We start from the raw sequence: 24,089 nt of genomic DNA, 5'->3' as shown, positions 1-24,089 counted from the left end.
CTGTGTAACATCAGGGGTTTTTTTTCTGCTAATCGAGACCTTGTGTGTTATTTTACAGGGATTTTTTTTTTTTTTTGATAAACTAAATAGCAAATAAAGCCCTTAGGTGATCAAATGAAACACAAACAGTCATTTTATTACAGTATAACATGAGATCTTTTAAAATGTAACACAGAAGTAGTGTATCCGTCTCAACATTTAGAAACCAAAATTCGTTTTCTAAAGTCTGTCATCCAACTTCTCCAAACTTTCTTATGCTGTACCTGGAAACAGGAGTTCCCATGTGATGCCATAATATCATTTCTCAAATTCCCCGTTTTATTGCTGCATTCGTGATCCTTCAACCCCTTCAACCCTTCTGCCTTCCTTAACGTTTACACCGTGCAGCCAAACGCTGTTCTAACTCAAAGAAACTTAAATTTTACTACTGTAAATTCTAGTTTAGACGCCACAGTTTCAAAGGACGATCAGTAGCAGGGTAGCGATTCTTTTCTGCATTGTGAATGCTGACAAGACAAATCAATTCTCTACGGAGAAAAAAAAGATTGTTCATGCTGAAGACATTAAAGCCGCAAACACTTCTGAAGTTTATTAAAGCAAAAAGCCAGTTTAAAAAAAAAAAGTGAAGGAAGAGACACGAACACATCTGGATGTCCAGTTTGAGACAACACTCACTACACCAGTTAGATGCTTTAGGTCCGTTTTAAGAAAAAAAGAAAATGAAAATCTTTTTTTTTTTAAATTTCATGTCTTGACTGGTCCAGATGGGAGAAGCTGTGATGATTTAATTGTTCAACCTACTGACTGGACAATTATACGGGAGGCAGGGTTCAAACAACATGGGTTTCTGAGGGTTTATATCTATTTTTATACCTGTTTGTCCCATTTGTTGACATTTTGCCCTCATGTGTTTATTTTGATCATTTTGACCATTTTCAAGCAAACACATCTTCAGTGTTTTCTTCTAAATATTCAATTGCCACTTTTTTTTGTAGAATCGTGTCAGGAGTTGACATGGACACGTGACACACGTGCTGTTATATAGCAACGCTATGCTAGCGCCGCGTCGTTTCAGACTGGACACACTTGAGGTTGACCTGATGTCAGAAACTGACTTGTGAGTATGAATCGGGACAATAGAAAGGAAATAAAAGTAGTAAACCAAACGTAAATAAATAGTTTTGCGCATTCAGCGCGAGGAGGTTGAGCCGGTGTGAGATCAAAAACATTCTCAGTGACTTTAGGTGCATTCAGTTTGAAAAGTATACTCACAACATGTACGTTAAACACAACAAATCGTGATCATTAGCCCTCAGTTTGACCATGTATTCACGATCTTTAGTTACATCAACAAACGGTCGACCAAACTCTGAGCTCTGCGACGTTACCGAAAACGTTTCTTCACTACGACACTTGACACCTGAAGTTTCTACTTTTCCCCAGAGTCGGTTGGATTTGACGGAAACGGATTTAGTTTAACATCTAAAAACGTCCACCGTCGACACACAGAGGTGCTGAAAATACGAGGAGGTGGTTTGGTGTCGACATCTATTAAAGTTTACACTTTCCCTTTCTCCTATTTAGTTCCATCACTGGGTTTAAACAGCAAGTGGAAAGAAACTCAGTCCAGGGTTTCTTGCAGGTGAGAAGGTTTTATTTTCAATAAGTCACACTGTAATTTTCTTTTCTGTAAAGAATTCTGAACATTTTGGTAAATATTCATTTATTATGTATTTATTGTATTAGTGGAACCTTCAGTCGAAATCATTTTTAAATTCTACGCTTGATCGATCGGTTAGTCAATCAACATAAAATGATCGGTTTAGTCAATTTTTTCTGCTTCCAGCTTCTCAAATGTGAGGATTTGATGTTTTCCTTCTTCACACATGAACGTGAACTGAGTGTCTTTGGATTCTGGAGACAAAACAAGACGTCTGAAGATGACATTTTTCACATTTTCCTGATATTTTGAGACCAAAACGATTAATCAAAGAAAAAAAAAATTGATAATGAAAATAATTTGAGTTAGTTGCAGCCCTTGTATGATTGACTTTGGACAAATTTGACATTTTTGAATGAGACTATGGGTTATTTATTTAGTGGAACAAATTAATTGTAAATGTACCAACTGAACACTGTCTGGTTTTTTAATTACTATAATTAGCACCAAATCACATAGCTCCTTCCAGAAAATTAGTCGGAAATTACAGACCCCGATGTTCAAACAAACTGATTTCTATACAAGCATTATGATTTTTATTTATCAGATATGAGGAAAAATTCTCGAACTGAGAAAAAAAACGGAGCCATAAAAACGAAGTTTTACAGAAACCGTTTAGCTGAGGTGGTGAACCACCTCGATCTCGTCTTGTAAAGAGTTTAGTTAGATAGAAGATTAAAAAAAAAAAACACACTCACTCAAATATATATAATTTAATTTCTCTTCTCTTCTTTTTCTTTGCTTTTTTTTTGTTTTTTTTTGTGTTTTTTATTATTTTTTATTTTTAGAAAAGTTTTTGCTTTAAAAAAAAAAATGGAGTTTGAATCTGGATTTCTGATAAAGCAAACAAGTTTCAGCTGCCCCTATACACCACAAATCAGGGATAGTACAGTGTTGCATTTTTATCAATATCACACATTCATTATTTAAAACTTCTACTCAACCGAAAAGTCTCAGAAACTTTAGATTAAGAGTTTACTTTTGCATAATAACCCCAAAAAGCTGAAGTAAGAGAAATAAGTTGTGTGTTTAGCATTGCAGTTAACAGAAAAGCACCATGTTGGCATTTTTCATCAGAATGAATGGAAACAAGAAGCGGCAGGCTGCTGCTAAACAGCCACAATGTGTCAAAACCTGAATAAATGCCAAACAACTCTGAAAACCTTTAACAGTCCCCTGAATTAAATTAAGTGCTTTTAATTTCTTAAAACTGAGATGATTATAAAGCTAGCACATCTTAAATATACTTTTTCCTCTGAAAATACCTTAAATACTAATTTTGTTAGATAAATCTTGTGTTTCTATATTTTCAGCAGTAGTTTTAGTCTTTAAATTGCAAAATACTCAAATATCAAAAATATTCCAGTTTGGTCCTTTCTGCTGCTTCTGATTCAAACACTGTTAGAAACACGCAGCTGCCTTTGTGAGAGAGGAATGAAAAACACTACGTGTGTCTGAAAGGAGATTAACGGCTAAAATAAAGCACAGCAGTGTCATTGGAGACTTTCATGCACAGAAATCAAATACATTCAAGTAGTGATGTTGGTGTGATATTTCTTTTCATATAAAAGCTTATAAAGAGTGAATTCTTTGAAGTTTGTTCGCTGTCAAACTGAGAACAGCTTCAACAGAAACACAGAACCAGAGGAAAAACATTTCAGACCATCACATCTGACCTGGGCTGAAAATCCAAACTGTTCCTACGGATCAAAATCGCTGCCGTCGGGTTAAAAACACGCATCTGAATAATAAGTTATTTCTCCCTTTTTGACTCTCTCATTAATGTTCATTTTAATTACAAGGATTTTGTTCAACCCAGACCAAGCCGGGGAATAAAATGCATTTTGTGGGAATTGAAGTTGAATTCTTATGTATATCCGATGGCTGTAACATCACCCGGTTTTATCCTAAGTTTTCCAAGAGGTTCCTCTGTTTCTTTACTACTTTTGCTTTGAGAAAAGCTGAATTCTACATAAATATTTTTGCCCACTTCTTTTTATTTTTCTCTGTTATCTCGCTGTCCAAAAAGGAGACAAGACAGCGGGCAGCCTTTCAGCGTGATGGACTGTAATGAGACAACATGGTTCTCAGTTTGTCTTGTTATTTCAACTGAACAAAAACGAACTTAGCCCCCGTCTTATGTTTGCTCCCCAATAAGGAAATGTGCTTTTCAGGGGTCGTGGGATGGATCCCGTCTCTACCTCAGCCGGGCGGAGAAACAGCGCATGTACTCCGTCATCCAGCGGTCGTCCACCACCATCAGCTGCGACCGCGTCATCTTCTCCAGGTCGGCCGAGCGAGCCCGCCGCCGGTCCAGGTTGGAGCTCCGCTTGTTGGACTCCCGTCGGGTCTGAACGCAGGCGTCAGACCTGTGGCTCTGAGAGGAGAAACCAGAGAGAGGAGATGTTTCCGAAAAGCACACCGGTGTTTTATTATTAATGTCTGAGTGTTTGGTGACATGCCTTCACTTCTCTGGTGTCCTGTGAAAGAGGCCAAGCTGCTCTGAAGGATTCAAACTGTTCTGACTCTGAAATTTTACACCCCAGACCCCACAGACCTGTAGCTGGTCCTCTTTTTAAAATACTTTCTAAATTACATATGCAAAAAAAAAAAAAAACAAAACACAAGGACATCACAAAAACGGGTAAATTAGAGCAACAAAACAATAATATTAAAGGATAAGGCTGAAGAAGTAGATACTGAAGAAGCAAATCTTGAAATACGCCTCATAAATATATAGTCTCAGCAAATTCCTAAAACGGCTGGTCACTGAAGTTTTTAATCAAACAAACAGGAGGAAGTAGTGCAGTGGTTTGAGGCAGAACAACAGTGTATGTGGGACTGAGGAGGAGGAGGAGGAGGAGGAGGAGCTCTTCGGCTCACTGGAATAAAATATATCAGGCTTTATTTACACAGATAATACTCGTTAGAACAAATGAGGCAGCTGAGGTAATGGAATAAAACAACACTGTGTGTTTTTGTGGTATACAATACAAATAGTATTAATTAAACTGTACATTCGGGTCATGATATTAATGAGACTATAAAGCCCTAAAATGGTTGATGTGGAGTTGAGAATCCTTTTTGAAAAGTTGAGACTTTTGCCAGACTCATATGGGGGATCTTCGGCATCTTGGACCTCCTGAGATTTTTCTGGCTTGCCCTCTCCTTCTCTACCCTCATTTGCCATCATCTCTCTACAGTCTGATATCAGACAAAGGCAACACGCTCAGAAAAATATCAAACTCTTATAAAATATCTCCCTAAAATACGTTCTGCAGCCTGACTATCACCTGTCAAGGCACCACAGATGATCAGCTTCCCTCACCGAAACGCTTCGAAGCTGTAGTTCCACTTTTTGACACCAACTTGAACACATGAAACAAATGCCCAAAATAGCGCAAAAAAAAAAACCAACCTCTGCGAGAAAACACTACAATGTGCCTTTTAGCAATCTTACAAATGAAAACTTTTGTTTGTCACACCAGTTTCCACTTAGAAATTCAAATTTCATACCCTTTCCACATCCACGTCACTGCCGACTGACTGAGTTTTTACATTGTCTTCCCTCCTTCCAGCCCTTTTTTAATATTGAAAGTCACCTTGCAGAGTATTCTGAGCTCAGTAATCCATGAACATCTGTCAGGGTTATTCTATTATCACAGGAACCTTTATGAAAACTCTTTGGTGGTGCATTTAAATACCCTCTGACATCTAATATGATAATCAACTGCCTAAAAGCACTGGATGAAATATGTTGTCAGTAAATCAAATACACTGGACAAACGTGTACAGATGAGATGAGAAGGATAATGTTAAAAGGTGCTATATGTTGGTTTTGCTATGGCTTCATAGCCAACGTTAGCATTAACAGCTGTTTACTTACCAGTCTAGAAGAAACATTGCAAGTGGCCACAAGCTGTCTCCAGTGGTGGAAAGCAGCGCCACTATTTTTTTAGCTTCTGTTGCCATCATTTCTTTTCTTCTATTGAAGCTAGCATGCTAACCAGCTAGCCCCGGCCTGTCCCGTCTACTAATACTCTACCACTTTGCAATAGTGAGTCACTGTAGCATCCAGTCTGCCCTCAGTCAAAAATGAGAGGATGAAGAGGTAGCAAGTAAAGGAAAAAAGTTTGATGCTGAACTTGCAGCATTTCTTCTGGACTGGTAAGTAAACAGCCGTTAATGCTAATGTTGGCTATGTAGCGATAGCGAAAATGTACAGATAGCACCTTTAATCTGGTAGTTACCTGCCGCTGTTATGAGATAATCAGCGGTCTTCACGTCATCTGTGAGTGGTCGTAATGTCTTGGCTCACACTAACGATGTTTAAATTTGTCTGTTGCACACTAAAGAAAGTTTTTTCCTCAGTGTTCGTTCAAATCTTTTAAAAATACACAGGGTCTTAAACACTCACATCATTGGGCATCCTCCTAACCTCCGTCTGTCTCTCGGTCCAGTCCAGTCGGCTGGACGGTCTCCGGTTCTCCTTCTCCTTGGTGCTGATCGGTGGTTGGCTCTTTGCTCTTGGCGGTTTGCGGACGACAGCTGGTTTGTCGTCATGGGAACCGTCCGGGTGTCCTGGCTCAGAGCGAGGGCTGCGACGGCAGCGGCGACTTCTCGGTACCGGGTTCGCGGGTTCCTCGTCAGAAGACAGTGTGTCGGCCGGCCCGTTGTCTGTCGCCCTGTCGTCTGAAGGGCCGCTGGTGTTTGGAGGTGTCGTCACTGAATCTCCGCTGGCTTCATTCACACCCTCTTCTACAACCACTGCTTTAGAAGAGAGAGACAAACACGTTGGGAGACACACGGAAAACACTGCAGGTTAGAGTCACTGTGGCAAAAAGATTTTCTCATCGATTTTGTGTTGTTGAGCTGGAGCAGAAAGTAATGAAAAATGTTCATCATAATTTCTCAGACCCTAACGTGACTTATTTAGACGGCATTTTTTGTCCGACAAACAGTCCAAAACCCAAAGATATGCAATTTAGCACCAAGCACCAACTCATCATATTTCAGGAGGTGAAAACAGAATTCTGGTATTTGTGCTTGAAAAATGACTCAAAATAGTTGCAGATTTTGAATTTTCTATTAATTGATCAACCAACTAATTGCTTCAACTTTAGTTTTAACCAGCGCTTATGGTCTGTGCCGTTTGCATGCAAATACTTGCATACTTAACATGGCAGTTTATCATATCGTATTACTATTATTGCTTTGCTGACCCTGTAGCAGTTGTGAACACATCTGTTACAACATTCTGTATTTATTTTCTTGACCGACCGTTCTGTAACAGGATGTTTGAGTCACGGTAGCTTTTGACTAACTGTACTAATATGGTAACATGCTGTTTTTTAACAGTAAATTATAATTGTCAAATTTACTGTATACAAGCCCTCTAAAGTTTGTGCAGGTGAAATTCAGAGCTGTGCCCATCTGGTGTCCTGAAACTCTCCCGTCTGAAATGCAGCCATGGAAATGCTAGAACATACACAATAGGCCCCTTTATATCTGAGCTCGGTGTCTGAACAGGAGGATACAGCCCCATCTGATCACTGAACCTTCAGTCCAAATATTTTTAGCATCAGTGTCTCCTGAGGTAAACCAGCCTCTGGCCCTCATACTGTCAGAGTGATGCTCACACAAGAGCACAAAGAAACTCCTCCAGAGGGTCTGTTAGATTATTCCAAAATTCTCCTGGAAGCTAGACAGAAAGCAGAGGAAACATAGGAACCGGTACAAACAGGACAATTTTAAAATTTCCTTCAACTAAAGTATAGACAGTCATATAAATCTCTCTTTTCTCATATCAAACTGAAAACCGGGTGAGATCTGGGTCCCTACAGTGCAACCTGATCAGCTGTAGTTATTTAGTTTAGTGCATATTCATTTAGTGCTCCTCGATTTGGAGGAAGTTTCAGAAGGTCTCATGATTCAAGATTCAAATTAAGTATCATTATGCAACACAAGACTGTTTAGTGAAATTACAGTCGAGTCCGTTTATGCTCCTCACAAAAAAAACAAAAGTTCTATAAATGAATAAATAAATAATCAAGTCATAGAAATAAAACTCTTTTTGGTGTTGGAGTAGGGAGGATGAATTCAGTAGTTTGGCAAACGTCTGGCACGTTAGCATGACGTAATGTTTATCATGTTCACCATTTTACTTTAGTGCCTTAGCATGCTAACATTTGCTGCTAATGCCATTACTTTTGCAGGTATTTGGTCTTAAACCAAAGTATTGGACTAATTAGAATTTTGACCTAATGATGGATGATTAGGATTCATCCGTGTAGGGACATGAATTTACATGCTAGAGCTTCACTAGTCAAAGTCAATTAATTGATTGGTTGATGGACAGAAAACTAATCAGCAACTATTATGATAAATGCTTAAACTGCTCTGAGTAAATTTTTTAAGAAGAAAATCTGCTGATTTCTTTAGTGTACTCTGATTTAGTGTATGATTGTGATAGTTATTCAGTTTGAAATGATTTAGAGAAAACCAGAAAATTCTTCCATATGAGAATCTTGAACAAGCAAATGTTTGGCATTTCTTCCGTAACCTCCTGTTGATTTATTGAAATCGATTAATTGACCGGTTTCAGTCGTCTCTAGCTCAAAGCGATCACGGAAAGTTTCCTCACCTGGGGTCGGTGCAGCGTCTACATCCGCGGCCTCTCCAGCTCCCACCTCGGTCTCCTCAGAGGGCGGCTTCGATCCGGGACTGGTCTTCAGCTCCCACAACCTCTGCTTGACCTCCGAGCACGGCGGCGGCGGCGGGAGGGACAGAGGGGCGACTTTGTTCTTGGTCAGCCTGGGCGTGGACCAGCCGCTGGAGTCGGAGCCGCTGTCCCAGCCCTCCCAGAACCAGGGCTTGTGGGAATGCTCAATCACCCGCCGGGTCAGACGGTACTTCAGAGAGTCCTCGTAGCATTTGGAAAACGTCTCCCATTTGGGATCTTTAAACTTCTTCATATACTCCGTCCGGATTTTCTTGGTCACCATGGTTCTTGTTATTGCTCGTGTCTGGTTCTAATCACTGGGGAAAAACAGAGGAGGGAATAAAACAATGATAATAACAAAATCAAATCAAACAGAATGGTCAGCAATGTCTTCTGGTTATTATCACAAAGTAAGAGAAGTTCAAGTGGTTGTACTTTCTTCAAATCTGAATGTATTGACATTTAATGGACATCTGTAATACCAGTGTCATTAGTGACCGACTGATTTTAAAAAATACACCATTTCATAACTTTTGTCATATAAATTGAGGCAGACATATTTTTTTTTAATCTGTCCAAAGTCGGTTCCATTCTGACCTACAAAACAAAACAAAACAAAAACAAACAAAAACAAAACCTTTCCTGATTCTATCTGTGTAAAGCCTGTTAGGATCCTCATATCGCTGCAACAGCTGCTGACCCAGAATTGATTGTCAGACTTGTGGCTATGGTTCCACAGTCTTTTCCACACAACAGGTGCCACTGCAGACCTAATATTCCCCTTTTTATGCCAAAACTAAAAAATAGGGGAGGAAAAAGAGCGCACATTTCTACCATGTTCGTGCCCCTGTAACCTTGCTTCATTATCTCTTATACTCATTATTAATATATGGTTTTAAAATTCAAAGACTATCCTTTCAAAAGGAGACCAGGGTCATGACTGTATTCAATAGGGTTGAAGAACAGTGACCTTTTTTATTTTGGGTACATTATTTTGGGGGACATCTCCTACAGGTTCCTAAAGAGACATTTTAAAGATGTGAGCAGATGGCAAATAGGAGGAGGGGACGAGGTGGGACAAGCACCACAGCTGACGGATCAGTCAAGCCAACAACTCCAAAGAGGCTTTACGTTCCTGTAATGGAACAATAATTCTCCAAATCCCAAATTCTATAAAAAGTTAGATTATTAACTGCAACCTCAACTAAATTTATCAAAAAGGTTTGATTTTTAATTTTAAGATATAATTTGTGACTTTGTGAGTTTTCTCCGAGCTACGAAACTGCAGCTGCAGACAGACGAGCTTCCCCCCTCAGCTCCGGCGAACATTAGTGTCCATTATCCGTTAAAGGTTTCAAAAGCAAAGCAAAGCAGCCACGTCTCCAACATTGTCTAGACAGTTGTTTGCCAACATTTTTTGTGCTTACTGAAAACACACGTGCAGCTTATTGATCGTCAATGTGGTAACAGTTAGTTTGTTACTCTACCTTACTGGTTTTATTACTGTGCTGCAGCTTGGTAACTTATCTTTATCTTCCTGAATCGTGTGTATTAGCAGAAAGAACACTGTCGAATTCCTCCTCCCGAATTCCTGTCAATCTAACCAACAGGAAAAACTAGTTGCTGTTTATGCTTTAAGACAAAGTCTACACCAAATGAAATGCACCATGTACATAAAAGTATTAAATTGCCAGTTTGCCAATAAACAGCATTTGTATGTGTTCACAAGTGAACGTCAGGCTTCTGAAACGTGAGCTGAACGGCGGCCACAAAGGCAGCGGACGTTCTCCGGCTGCTACAGCAGAGCCACAACGCAACGCACCTGCATCCAGTGGACACGGGAGCTTTGGTCTCTAGATTGCAAATGTTCACCATGAGCAGACAGTTGAAATATCCGAGCCAGAGTTCAGCATCTCTGCAGCACAGCAGGATCGAACCTGAGCCTTATTAGACTGCCCCCTGTGGGGCTGGTAGTGAGTCATCAGGACTGTCTATTTATGCTGGACAGATAACTGTTTGCAGTTTACAGTTTTGTTTTTTTTGTTTACAATTTGTTGCCTCACATTTCTCTATATTGAGCTCACTTTTTCAAAACTCAGTTAACACAGTTTTTCTGTAACTTCATGCAGCTCTGCACAACAGCCGGTCTCACGTCCAAAATGCACTAACGCACAACGAACACTGACAACATTTGATCTGAAAACTAAAGAAATTGGGTGACGTGCCTTTAAATTTAAAGCTCCATCAGACTGGAATATCCTGCTCAGTTCACTTAGATCTATCACCTCTTTTCATTACTTTAAATCCTCTCTTTTTCCTTATCTTCAGGCAACTTCCTCTGTCTTCTAATTAAATTTGAGACATGGAAATGATTTATTTCTAATGTGTACGTGCATGTATATAGCTTTGTGTGGGCATCGGCATCATGGGGAACCAGTGGGTGAGGCAGTGGTTAGGCATGGGAGAGCTTTTGTCTGTGCATGTGAGAGTGTATTGGTGCTGATTTGTTTTATGCATTGTATTGTATTTTCAGTATATCTGTGTTAAGGAACCCCTGAAACCGAGATGGTTCGTCTCAAGAGGCTTAGACTACTAATAAATGTTTGAATGTTCGTCTCCTGAAAGGAAAATATAAATCGACCCAAAACAAACCCCTAACATTTGATCTATTTATTTGCAGTCTTTACAGTAACAATCTGCTGCAGATATGTCCACACATCCAGCATTCACCGTGTCCAAGAGAGACGTCTGATCATAAACTGTCCGCCTCCGTGAGGAGAAGAGTTCCTCCGCCGGGCTGAGGAATGGAGAGTGAGGTGGAAGGAAAAGTGACACCATCCCGGGATGGACTGTAAACCAGTCGGTGACTGGGAGAAAACAGTGAAACGCCACATTGTCCCACACAGTTACAAACTGTTCTGGATTCAGCCCCACCTGCCCCCTGTTCCCCATCTGTAACGGGTCTTTCACAGAGGTCATCAAGGAAAGAAAATGGACGCTCAGTTTCCCAGTTTATGCATTATTTTTTTTAAATTTCTGTTTAGATGTAGATTCAGCAGAATGTAGCAAATCACAGTCTAATTCAGATTAATTTTGTGTCATGATTTAGGCTTTTGAACGAAAACTTAACATGTGCAAAATGGACTGCAACTGCACAGAGGTCTCTGTTCATGTATGTTGAAAGCTGTGGTAATTTTAATGCACTCGGCATCAAAGCAATGAAAAGCGAAGTTTAGTCCACACTGACCGTTGCCGTGCCGACTGTGTGAAGAGTTTTGACAGAGGGAACTCAGTACTGAGAAATGCCAGTTAAAAACTGTAAAATTAAAATGAATTCAAACTGTGATGAATCTAACAATATAATTAATTATAATTAATAATATTATTCAGTGTATGTGACAGTATTTTTACCATTGGTCAGTGTCTGCAAATCATAAAGATTGCAAAACTTCATAAAACAAAAGACGGGCTTTACAAAACACTCACACCTATAATCTATGAATCTAAAAATTATGTTGTGAGCTTTTAATTTCATCTAAAACGGTTTGAAATTTTATATCTATTTATATACTTTATATATATCTATATCTATAGATATAGATATATAGAGAGATATATAAATATCGATAAATATCTATATATATTAATATAACAATTTAAACGGTAACAATCCTTATTCATGCAAAGTACCTGTTTATAAATATTTCACCAAACAAATCCGTGTATAGTTTCTGAAGGGCTCTACCTGCAGCACCTGGTGACGTGACGTGCCTCTGCCAGGCGTGGTCTACCTGTACGCCCCGCCCACCGCCCTCCACGTCGGATTACACCGGGAGCCGAGGATTGAGGCTCATTATGGTCTTACTGCTGACCGACCGCACTCAAGACCGAAATGGATCCTCGGCCGTTAACGCAGGATCCATTTCGGTCTTGAGTCCGCCCGCCCCCACACACACACACACACATTTCTGTTTCTTTTTTCATCTAAATACCTGCTATATTTAGTGAAAATACACTATTAATTATTCATTTATCTGAGACGGCCTACATCTGATCCCCAGACGGACCCGGGACAATACTTATCGTCGATTTCTTGTCAAGCAGCAAGCTAATCGTTGCTAATCTGATTGATTTCTGTTACTGAAATACAGATATGTGTCTTGTTTTGAAGGCTCTAATTCTCTCAGTCCCCCGCCCGCAAGAAAAAAAAAAACATCGTCCTTTGAAGGTTTTTGCCTCACGCCACAGCCAGGACGGAAATAATAAAGCCTTTCTGGGTCTGCTGAAGGCGAAAAAGATGCCATAAAGTGTGTAAATTTGAGCTTTAAAAATGACAGTGACCGTAACCACTAACCAGGCTCCAGCCATGTTACCCAGCCGCTACCCTCACCTGCCCGCTCCGCTAAGTCCCGTTTTGCATTCACCGCGAGGTTTAAATATGGAGGGTAAACGGTTCCGGACCGGCCGGGCATATTCTTACTCACCCAGACCTCGTTCCAGAGGGGGTCCGGTCTGGTTTAAAGTCCAGTCGGTCGCTGTGTCGCCGCGGTCACTCGACGAGCGTCGCTCCGTTTCTCCGACTGATGAGCGCCGAGAGCGGAGCTAGCTAAAATACAACACACGGCTTCCGGCTGAGACTTTCACAATAAAACCATTAAAAGAAATGTCTCGAAATGTATTAAAAATCGAAAAAACTGAAATCTCTCATTTACAAAAGTATTCAGACTATTTTATGTGGCACTCCAGATTGTGGTCGTGTGCATCCTCTCTCTTTTAATTTTCCATGAGATTTGTCTACAACTTGCCACCTGCGGCATATTGAATTGACTAAACATAGCGTATGTCAGGGGGGAAAAAAACAAGCCATGAAGTCCCAGCGACTCTCTGTAGACCTCTGGGATGAAACGGTGGCGAGGCGTGGATCAGGGCAAAGGTTTAAAACCATTTCTAAAGCTTCGAGTGTTCCCAGGAGCACAGCGGCCCCAACGGGCGACCAAGAACCCAGTGGTCACTGTACTAGATTCAGCACTAGGTTCAGCTTCAGAAGCCCGCTGCAGAAATGGGAGAACCCGCCGGGAAGACGACCATCTCAGCAGCACTTTGTCAATCAGGCCTTTACGGTAGAGGAGAGATTCTCCGGTCGGATGAGAGCAGAATCTCAAGCGTGTTTTTCAAATGTAAAATCTTGATTTGAAAAGTAACTGTATCTGTGAGATAAACTTAGATAAAAAACGCCTTTTAGCATTATGGAAAACAACGATTTCAACACAAGTGATCAACCAAACGTTATGTTTGTTTTAGGGATAATTCTGTATAAATGAAATAACCATAAACCTCAAAACACAGAATTGGCTATAAAACAAAACAAAGCAAAAAACAAAGCAAAACAAAAAAACATTTGATAGACAGATCGGGGCAACTACCCTGATGCCCCAGACCTGCAGGGTAAGTGAAGTGCCGCTCATCGTAAACCTTATTTTGAAAGAAAGATCCGGTGCTTCCGGTACAGCTCTACGTGTCTGCCGCCAACTTGGCGGAAGCGGCGCAGAGATGTAGTAGTGAAGAAACGGGAGAGGATGCAGGGACCGGACAGCGCATGCGTGCTCTGCCTCCAGCTGTGCGGAGACGACAACAGGTGAAGACGTTAAAACACCTGCCGAGAACAGACCGGTCAGACTTCAACTCACTAAACACGCTCTCCTGATCTTTTATCAAATATGCTTCCGGCGAGTCCTCCCACGTTTTAGAAAAAGCAGTTCAAACAAAAACAATCACCCGAGTGGCCCCTTTAACACTTTGTTTATTTATTGTCTTCTCAGCCCTTCACACCTGATGTCATAAGAAGTCCCTCAAACGTGACGTTGAGTTCCTGGGTTCGTTGTCGGTCTCCGGAAAACGGCGGCTGACCGAACGGTCTCGCCTCGAGACCCGTGCCGGGTTCCGGTTTTCGCTTTGGCCCGCGTTGTAGGAGCTCAGATCTCCAACCTCGACTGTCTTTCATCTGGCTCTAAACTGGATGTGATGAGTAACGGGATTACCTCCAGGGGACAGAGTGGGGTTAACTTCAACTGGGCCGGTTGCTTCTCCCCTTCACACTTCTCACCCCCCCGTTTTGTTGGTCTTTTGTCAAACTGACTGGTTTGACAAAACTTTCTTTTGTACTTTTCCCACTCTGAACACACTACATACAGAGCCAAAGACCCTCTTAGCTGTAGATGTGTGAAATGTGGACACAGCTTTCATATTTCCTGCTTTTTTTTTGTTTGTTTGTTTGCTTGTATTTGTTTTTGTTCTCAGGTTGGAAAAGTTCAAAGTTTACCAGCTCTGTAAGAAGATGACCCACCACTCCTCTGCAATATGGTATCAAAGTGAATATTAAACTGCTTCACGTCAGACATTATTAACTATTAGATAAGAGGAAGATCCAAAGGAGAGTAGTTTTTTCTTCTAAAGTCGTATTCAGGAGGGAACTTGCTTCATATCAGAGGTCAGACTCCCTGATTTAAATAATAATTTTACCAATTTTAGGTGATTTTATTTTTAGGTTTTTAGGTTTATGTACAGTGTCTTGTGCTTTGACAACATTGAACGTTTGCTTAAACTTTGGCTTGTTTTGCTGAATAACATAAAGGATTCCGGAGGAAAAAAAAAAACATTGTATTTTTTTAAAGTAGGCGATGTTTTAGAATCAGTATTGCAAATCAGTGTCAGTGCTTTAACTCGGGTGTTGTGTTGGCAGCGGTATTGAAACATTTTGTCAATAAGCGGCCATAATCCGAGGTGGATGAAGCGATAAAAAGACCAATATTGACCAGATGTGTCGGTAAAAACATAACCCCAAAACCATGCATCTAAAAATGTCCAGGATCAGAAATAACAGGCAGCAGTTGTACGTGAAAATATATGGCTTTTATTTGCTTTGTTGTCTCGTTTCTTTATCTCTCTTTTTTTTGTTTTTGGTTTTTTTCCCCTCACACTTGGTCCGAGTCGGAGGAGTTTGTCCTACCTCGAAGCCCAACACTCACTTTGCTTTCACATACACACGTCGGACATCATTCGCATTCAACACATCACATACATAAAAGAAGGAATAAATAGCATATGTACAGGTGAGACGCCGAACTGTCCCCGTGTCCTCCTGGTGTCGGGAGAGGACGTTGTCTCAGAGTTTTCCAGGGGCGACAGTGCTGCGTTTGGCGTCTCGTCCGTCTGGACCCCGAACCCCGAGGAGGCGTTTAGAAGCACTTGCGGTGGACGATGCTGGGGCCGGCCTCGTCGTACTCCTGCTTGCTGATCCACATCTGCTGGAAGGTGGAGAGGGAGGCCAGGATGGAGCCGCCGATCCAGACCGAGTATTTACGCTCAGGAGGGGCGATGATCTGCAGAGGAGAAGGGGACAAGATTGAGTTTTTATTTCCGACCAGCACATCATATCACATAATCATGTAAGAGAAAGGATGGTGGGGATTTAGATCAATACTTCTGACTGGTTGCTTGATCAGGTGATGAGTTTTCTAGCTTACAAAAATAAATCTGCAGCTCGTTCTTTTGGGATTTTAGGACGTTTCCACTGGACGTTTTAAAGGTGACAGAGGAAGAAACTAAGCAGGATGACGAAACCGCTAAACGTTAGGTCCCTAGTCTGAATGCTTGTTGATCGGTTGATTATATTTTGGATCAGCTGTTGAGTCGAGTAACTTTTCCTGCTTCTGTTCATCGGCTGAGTACGCGGCCTGCTGCATCGCATCTGCCTCGCTATGTGGCCAAAATGACGGGGAGCGGGTCCCTGCAGCAGGTTCTGTCCAGGAGAGCGGAGGCTGCTATAGCAGCAGGTCGACGCCCGTTGTTTTGGAATCAGATGTTCAACTATCACATGTGGGTGTAATGTTCAGGTGTCCACATACTTATTGCCGTGTAGCGCGCGTAAAATGTTTGTAAACCCTCCGCGATCATCCCAAACTGTCCAGATCGTACCTTGATCTTCATGGTGCTGGGAGCCAGAGCTGTGATCTCCTTCTGCATGCGGTCAGCGATACCCGGGTACATGGTGGTGCCGCCGGACAGCACGTTGTTGGCGTAGAGGTCCTTACGGATGTCGATGTCGCACTTCATGATGCTGTTGTAGGCGGTCTCATGGATACCAGCGGACTCCATACCTGTTCAGGTGCACAGGGAGAGCGGTTCAGTTGACTTCCCTCTATAGCACCCAACGGGAAATTGTGTACGATTTTCAATTCTGAGCTTTTAGCAAACGTCTTTATCGTTGTCTTGAGCTACTGAAATAAATATTACAGTACACTACACAAGATATTATGGGAAAGCATCAAAGACCGTCTGAGACGCAGGTTCTGTTTACTGGAACCAGAGCTGCTCCTCTGCTCTGACTTAGATTTCTTTACTAATTTGACTGTTGTTGCTGTGCAGGTGTAACAGGATGGAAGAAATGAACTGAAACGTTGGATTAGACTCAGTGTTAAAAGACTGATCAGAGATCAGGAGCAAAAAAAAAAATCCCAAACAGAGTCTCCGGCCCAGGGGCCCAGGGGCCCCTAAACCCCCGAGTCCCCGGGCTTGTTTCCATTCAGTAAACCCCCCATGTGCCTGTGGTGTGGCTACAATAATCCTGGAATATTTCCGTGGTTTTCCCGTACAAACGCACAGTTTAGATGTTATTTCTTGGCAAGGTTCCTTTTCAAAGGTGACAGGTGGATTTTAATGTTGTAACTGACACAGTCTGAGTTTGAAATCTTTGCGGAATCAATTTGAAAGCGTGTTTGCGTTTGAGCAGTTGTGTGAACGGTTTTCTTTTCACGCTTTTAGGCTTCTGAGGAAAAAAAAAACCAAAACTTAGTATTTATATTAATGTTGCTTACACATAATGAAGTCACACCTGACTCCAGGGTAGAAAGCTGCGACACTACTTCATTTTCGTCTTTGAGGATGCAGAGATTGCTCGTGACAATTCAATTTTAAACTTTCAATCTTCAGCTGTGAGTTTCTTTTTCAGATTGTTTCAGCTCTTCTCTCCGCCACGTAAAAAGGAGAAAGTGTTCTGAGTACGCACCGATGAAGGAGGGCTGGAACAGGGTCTCGGGGCAGCGGAAACGCTCGTTGCCGATGGTGATGACCTGACCGTCGGGCAGCTCGTAGCTCTTCTCCAGGGAGGAGGAGGAGGCGGCGGTGGCCATCTCGTTCTCGAAGTCCAGAGCCACGTAGCAAAGCTTCTCCTTGATGTCACGGACAATCTCGCGCTCGGCTGGAAACAGAGGGCGAAGATCAGGCCTCGGGCAAAATGTGTCAGAAAAGTGCTCAGGAAAACTACGCACGGCTAAATCTGCAGCAGAGCTCGAGTATCAGTGTGTAGCTAACTGAAGATGGAGTAAATCAAGACTTTGCCTCAAACTGATTTTAGATCCTTTCTAAGCCACATGCAGCAAAAGGTCTAAACTGAGAATATTTTTCAATCTAACAGAGAGAGAAGGGATAATGTCCTGAACATGAGCTCATGGCTTCAAACAGTGAACCTGCCTTTGGGCCTTTGGACTCAAAATAAAGTGAACCGCTGTGTCTTTCTGTTGAGATGCAGTCTTTACCGGTTGTGACGAAGGAGTAGCCGCGCTCGGTCAGGATCTTCATGAGGTAGTCGGTCAGATCGCGACCGGCCAGGTCCAGACGCATGATGGCGTGAGGCAGGGCGTAGCCCTCATAGATGGGCACGTTGTGGGTCACACCGTCGCCAGAGTCCAGGACGATGCCTGACAACAGGAAACAGAAACGTTCAATCTTAGTGTCAGAGGCAGGCGGAGGTTGTTTTCTTTTTTAATGTCCGGTCTGTGAGGAGCCACGAAAGAAAAAGGCTCATAAATGAGCAGCACTTTCAATCGCAACTTCTTCCTGAATACTTCATTCTGCCCTGATGTCTACATCAGACGTCAGCATGTATAAAAGTTGAAAAAATAAATAAAAATCTCGACAATCTGTTGATATGTTCAGTTTCCCAGACCCCGAAGTAAGTCTTAAAATGTGTTGTTTTGTCAGACAAACAGTCCAAAACCCAAAGTTATTCAGTTTACATGAGATAAAACAGAGAAAAGGACAAAATCCTGACTTCGGAGAAACTGAAATTTAAAAAAAAAACAAAAAAATTGGTATTTTGCTTCAACAAATTACTTCAAAAATTAACTGCTTTTAATTTTCTGTCGATTGACTAAATGTAGGCCTACAACAGATGATTAACAAATATTATCTTTTGTAGAGAAAAAATATTTTCTTAAAAACATTTTACTTCTCTCGGTTTCACAGGATTATGAACCGAATGCCTGCAGATTCTGGCAGGTTGCAGCGTAAAGACACTAGTGACTGACATTTTTTATTATTTCTGACCAGAGAATAACCCACAGACTAATGGACAAAGGAAATATTAAACTGTGATATAGATGTATATATATATCTCATGATATAGTGAATGTTTGGGTAAATCAACTGAGAAACGATTTATATCCGGTTAAACTGACCTTACAAAGTGTCTGTTTTCGGGGTCATCCAGTGAATTAAATAACTGTACAATCAATGTGCCATTTCAAACGGACGCAAAAAATCCTGTAAATCCGACGCTCATAGCCGGAAACATTATTCAACATTCACTTCCTTAGGGATGCTCACACAAACTTTTGGCACATTTACACTCTGTGTGTCCATACCAACAGTCCCGCGTATTGATTGGCCCACATTTTCACAAGACGACCAGAGACGTTACAGGAATAGACACCTCGGCAGAAATGCAAAATATGTTTGCCGGTCACGGTTTGTGCCGTCATATCGCCCAACTCCAAACGGACAATAAAAATAATCCTTAGTCTCTATATAACTATTGGTGAAGAAGCTACAATCCTGTGATAATCCTTTCTCGAACACATGGAAGCCTGTATGCGAGTAACCGGACTCACCGGTGGTACGACCGGAGGCGTAGAGGGACAGCACGGCCTGGATGGCCACGTACATGGCGGGGACGTTGAAGGTCTCGAACATGATCTGGGTCATCTTCTCCCTGTTGGCCTTGGGGTTGAGGGGGGCCTCCGTCAGCAGGGTGGGGTGCTCCTCGGGGGCCACGCGCAGCTCGTTGTAGAAGGTGTGGTGCCAGATCTTCTCCATGTCGTCCCAGTTGGTGATGATGCCGTGCTCGATGGGGTACTTCAGGGTCAGGATGCCCCTCTTGCTCTGGGCCTCGTCACCCACGTAGGAGTCCTTCTGACCCATACCGACCATCACACCCTGAGGGGAGGGGAGAGGGGGGAGACGGGTGAACGCTGATCAGTGTTTAATTAACTTAGAGAACACACACACACAGCGAGGTGTTAGATTCAGTACAATTAAACACTGTTCTCCAGAGTACCCCAATCAGCTATCTTATAAGAAGAAGTAGAAGAAGAAGAAGAAGAAAAAGTAGAAGAAGAAGATGAAGAAAAAGAAGAAGAAAAAGTAGAAGAAGAAGAAGAAGGCTGCATTGATTAGTTGATTAACTGATTAGTCGATTGACAGAAAAAATAAAAAACAAGACAAAACAAGACATTTCCAAGTCGTCATCTTGTGAAGCATCTTACGAGTCCACTCATTGGATTAAAAGTTGATTCGGAGGTTTAGGAATCATTCGTAGTTGAGACTCTCCTGTGTACAGGGACAGGTTTAACTTCATTGTTGACCGGGTCTACGCTTACTTGGTCTTTTATTAGGTTATTTATCTGTTTTCTACACCGTGTAGAGAATAGACATTATCGATAAACGCCTTCTCCTTTGACCCCAAAACTATGCAGAGATTTACTCGTTGCACTGTACCGAGCTTTTTCTTTAAAATCAATAAAAACCTAAATGCCAAAAAATATATATATATATTCGCCCATGGAAAGGAGATTTCCCGTGTAAAGAAAATACACATTTTAAATATTTTAAAAAGAAGAGGACAGATTTCAACATGGGAATAATAATAAAAATTAAGTAAATAGTTGTTTTTTTAATTTCTTAGGTGAATGTTGGCTTCATCTGGTCCGTTTGAGCCCAGAAATTGTTACTGGTGGTTTAAAATGTAAAAAAAAAAAAGTAAATAGAGAACTTGACTGAAAACATACATCTGTGAGAGCACATGCTTGAGAAGCAAAAGCTTGTTAAGAGTCAAGAAAGTGCTCAAACAAGAGTCCCGGCATTTTCCCCAGACATCCGACACTTTCAGCCAACAAAAAGATTAAAGGACTAGCCAAGCATTAAGGTCAGCCAAGTTTTGGCCTGATGGGGGCGATAGTGGGAAGGACAGAAGGGCACCAAAGTGACGAGGTTACTTCCTCTCGGGAGCGTGAATGTGCGCGGCGAAATTCGTACCAAATACCAAAATTGATGGGAGTGAACAGAGGTGGTTTCATTTTATTTGACGGAGGTGAGATACTCAAATCCAGTGTTTGCCCGTAGAACTGATCGATTAAGTAAATAGAGTAAATTACAGATCAGTTTGAAGATTTTTGTTGTTGTTGTTTTTTCCCCTTTCTCTGGTGTTGCTGGGGTTCCTGTGTACCTGGTGGCGGGGGCGGCCGACGATGGAGGGGAACACGGCCCTGGGGGCGTCGTCTCCGGCGAAGCCAGCCTTCACCAGGCCGGAGCCGTTGTCACACACGAGGGCGGTGGTCTCATCGTCGTCACACATGTCTGCAGATTCTGGAGGTGGGGGGGGAATCAAGAGGGGGTGAGTTAACCGTGCAGTAGAGGGACTCGACAGCACTTCACACGCTGGGGAAGTTTTTAGAAAAGTCACACATGCCAGGTCAACGCACACAAACGAACAAGCAGAGAACAATTATCTTCCTTGATCTCTAATCTGAATTATTTCCTTAAAGCACAAGGTGACATCATCAAACTGCTCGTTTTTTCGGTCCAAAATCCAAACATATTAAATTTGCAACAAGCAAAAACAGCAGGAGAGAGGGTTTGGCATTATTTCTATAAAAATGTCTCAATCTACTGATCAAAAAATTATCAAAATGTTTGCAAATGTCAGTCAAATTTTCTGTCAATCGACCAGTCGATTAATTGAATCATTTCAGCTCCAAAACAAATCGGGATCTGAGCTTTGGACATGTAATGTTTAAGTGTGCAGACCATTAAACAAAGCTGTCATTCATTACAACAGCCATTAGTACAATATACATCGTTTCAGTGTTACAGTCAATTTAACCTACAAAATATCTGCCTTTGTCTCGTTAGCAGTTTGATTAATTCTGCATAAAAACAAAACTAAAGCCAAAGTTTTTTGTGTTTTTTTTTAAATGCTAATTTTAGATTGATTTCACTTCCAGAAATGTCTTGATTGGTATTAATTGGGTTTGATTACTCGTCATGTTCTCTCATTTACAGAAAAAACATTTTTGCTGTTTTTTGTTGTTCTTTTTTGAGAAAAGTAGGTTTTTAAAATAAATTCATAAATAAAATAATAATAATCATTGGACTAAACAGTGTTAGATGAAAAAACTAAACAAGCATTGAACACATGATCAGTCTTCTACTTTTTCTTCATGATGTTAAACAGCTGGTCGCTGAATACACTGTGTGTGTGTGTGTGTGTGTGTGTGTGTGTGTGTGTGTGTGTGTGTGTGTGTGTGTGTGTGTGTGTGTGTGTGTGTGTGTGTGTGTGTGTTTTCTACCATTAACACACTTTCTGTTCATGACAGTGTCTGTATCAGGTTATAAACAGCTGATTAACTGTTCACTCAGCTTGTACTCACGTGTCCTCATTGAGAAATAAACCGAAACACCATTGACCCACGTTTGCTTGATGATGCCTTCATGGGCTCCTCATAAAATCCTTATTCTGACCATTAAACTGCTTTCACTCATGTTGAACTACCGACATGGGATTTCTGCTGGATTAAATTTTAGGTGTCATGCATGGATTCTGTTTTTGACTCACTGAGCTAACACAAAGGTTCTTTATTCATAACTAAAATTTGGGTTTTTTTTTGTGATTTTTATAATAACTAATTTCGATTCTCTAAAAGACTATTTGCTGTAATTATTTTCATTCAAAACTTGAACAATACAGTATCTGCACAAGGAAATGTTAAAATGACACTTCTGAAAATATTTAATACCTAATTCCCCTCTATGCTTTTTTGTTTTCTCATTTTCAAAAAAAAATCTTTACTGTTCTATGCGTTTTATTTGTATTTTCTTTCAATACACGCTGTTTGAAAAATATTGCTTGCTTAATAAAAAGCTTAGGGAGACAAGACTTTGTCATTATATCCATGTCTTGCTGCGTTGGCTATTTAGAATATGTATTATAATGTCAAAAGAACGTACAATTTTAAACAAAGATCACACAATTGTTACCGCCATTAACGACCGAGCTTACACGATCTCTGTCCTGCTAATATTATATCTCGGTGTTTAATTTAATGAAAAATCATGTTCGCACAGTTTGTCGTGCCGTTCTCTCGGCATTGCGGAATTTCCGACGGCGCGCGAACGCAGCTCCCGTCTGGACGTTTCCCGCTGCCTGTCAAAACAAAAGCTTCCTTTTTTTTAACCGCGGATCAGACGCAGGCTCCGTCTCCGTCGCTCACTCAAGCCAACAGCAGACCGGACTCCATTCACTCAAATTCAGCTACTTCAAACTCCCTGCTTCCCTCCACCCGCCCGCAGAGCCACCACCCCCCGGTGCCCGGCTCCTCCGCTCCTCCAAGCCGCCTACCTGTGCTTGTCTCCGGCTGTCGGTGAGGGGAACTTTGACCGCTGCTGGTTCCAGCTGAGAGAGGGGTGACAGGCCGGCGACCACCGGGGTCCTTATATACACCTTCTCCTCCGGGCCGCTTGTCCCCAGACAGCCGGCGGGAATGTCCGACTATTGGGCAGGAATTCAGCCGGCCCTTTCGGCCATATTTGGTCGCGCGGTAGGCGCACGCAGGGGCTCGCGCGCCGGGCGGGCCAAATATGGAGAGGAAGCCCCCCGCGAGGCAGCCGCGGAGCGCTCGAGCCCGTGTATGGAGCGAGACCGCACCGACCGCGCACGCGCACACACACACACACACACACACATACACACACGCCACAAACACACACCACAGACAGACACACACACACAAAGTGTGCGGAGAGTGCTGTATACACACGCATTCAAAACCTTGAAGTTTAATTAGAACATTCCTAATGTTTTTTTTTCTTGTTTTTGAGTTTTGTTCTGTCTCTTTTTTTTGTTGCTGTTGGTTCCTAATTCAGTTAATGTGTCATCGGGAGAGTTGGTTCACATCACACACAGCAAACACACAGTAAGACTCATGGCGACATCAAACTAGAGAGAAAACCAGTAAACTGTGTATCACCAGCAGCCAAAATCCAACCAGACATTAACGTGTAAAGACAAGTTACATAAAGAATTGTAACGATAATGGTAAGATTGCAGTTCCAGGTTTCCCGTACGCCATCGTTTGACCCTGGGTCATGTTAAAGGCCCCCCCGCCCTCGTACACAAGAGCAAGACGACCAAACCCAAAATCTGAGGCTTTTTCTGAGTGAGGATTTTTGCATCTCTTTGCAGCCATTCTGTCTCTTTGCAGTCACTCTGTGTCTCTTTGTGGTCGATTCTTGTCTCTTTGGGGTTGTTTTACATTT

General features: G+C 41.8%; 2 protein-coding genes across 5 annotated transcripts; both read right to left on the bottom strand.

Moving 5' to 3' along the window:
* Positions 1–740: 740 nt before the first annotated feature.
* Positions 741–13,027, bottom strand: ccsapa (centriole, cilia and spindle-associated protein a). Of its 4 annotated transcripts, none has more exons than XM_040146918.1 (5): positions 12,926–13,027; positions 8,364–8,758; positions 6,138–6,490; positions 3,922–4,097; positions 741–1,914 (listed from the first exon to the last, which is right to left on the bottom strand). In XM_040146918.1, exons 2-5 carry the CDS (start codon positions 8,722–8,724, stop codon positions 1,881–1,883), a joined length of 924 nt encoding a protein of 307 aa, XP_040002852.1. In that variant the 5' UTR covers positions 8,725–8,758; positions 12,926–13,027; the 3' UTR covers positions 741–1,880. The 4 variants fall into 4 exon arrangements, with proteins under 4 accessions (XP_040002852.1, XP_040002853.1, XP_040002854.1 ...); XM_040146919.1 differs by having other exon boundaries at positions 6,138–6,487; XM_040146920.1 differs by lacking the exon at positions 741–1,914 and having other exon boundaries at positions 2,541–4,097.
* Positions 13,028–15,328: 2,301 nt separating this feature from the next.
* On the bottom strand, positions 15,329–23,304 carry acta1a (actin alpha 1, skeletal muscle a). The gene is made up of 7 exons (XM_040147008.1): positions 23,173–23,304; positions 21,001–21,140; positions 19,388–19,712; positions 18,035–18,196; positions 17,506–17,697; positions 16,416–16,597; positions 15,329–15,820 (listed from the first exon to the last, which is right to left on the bottom strand). Exons 2-7 carry the CDS (start codon positions 21,127–21,129, stop codon positions 15,677–15,679), a joined length of 1,134 nt encoding a protein of 377 aa, XP_040002942.1. The 5' UTR covers positions 21,130–21,140; positions 23,173–23,304; the 3' UTR covers positions 15,329–15,676.
* Positions 23,305–24,089: the final 785 nt, after the last annotated feature.

This window comes from Xiphias gladius, chromosome 15 (genome assembly GCF_016859285.1).
Source record: "Xiphias gladius isolate SHS-SW01 ecotype Sanya breed wild chromosome 15, ASM1685928v1, whole genome shotgun sequence".
Classification (NCBI taxonomy): domain Eukaryota; kingdom Metazoa; phylum Chordata; class Actinopteri; order Istiophoriformes; family Xiphiidae; genus Xiphias; species Xiphias gladius.
Note: the sequence above shows the minus strand (reverse complement) of the source record. Positions and strands in the feature narration are given on the sequence as shown.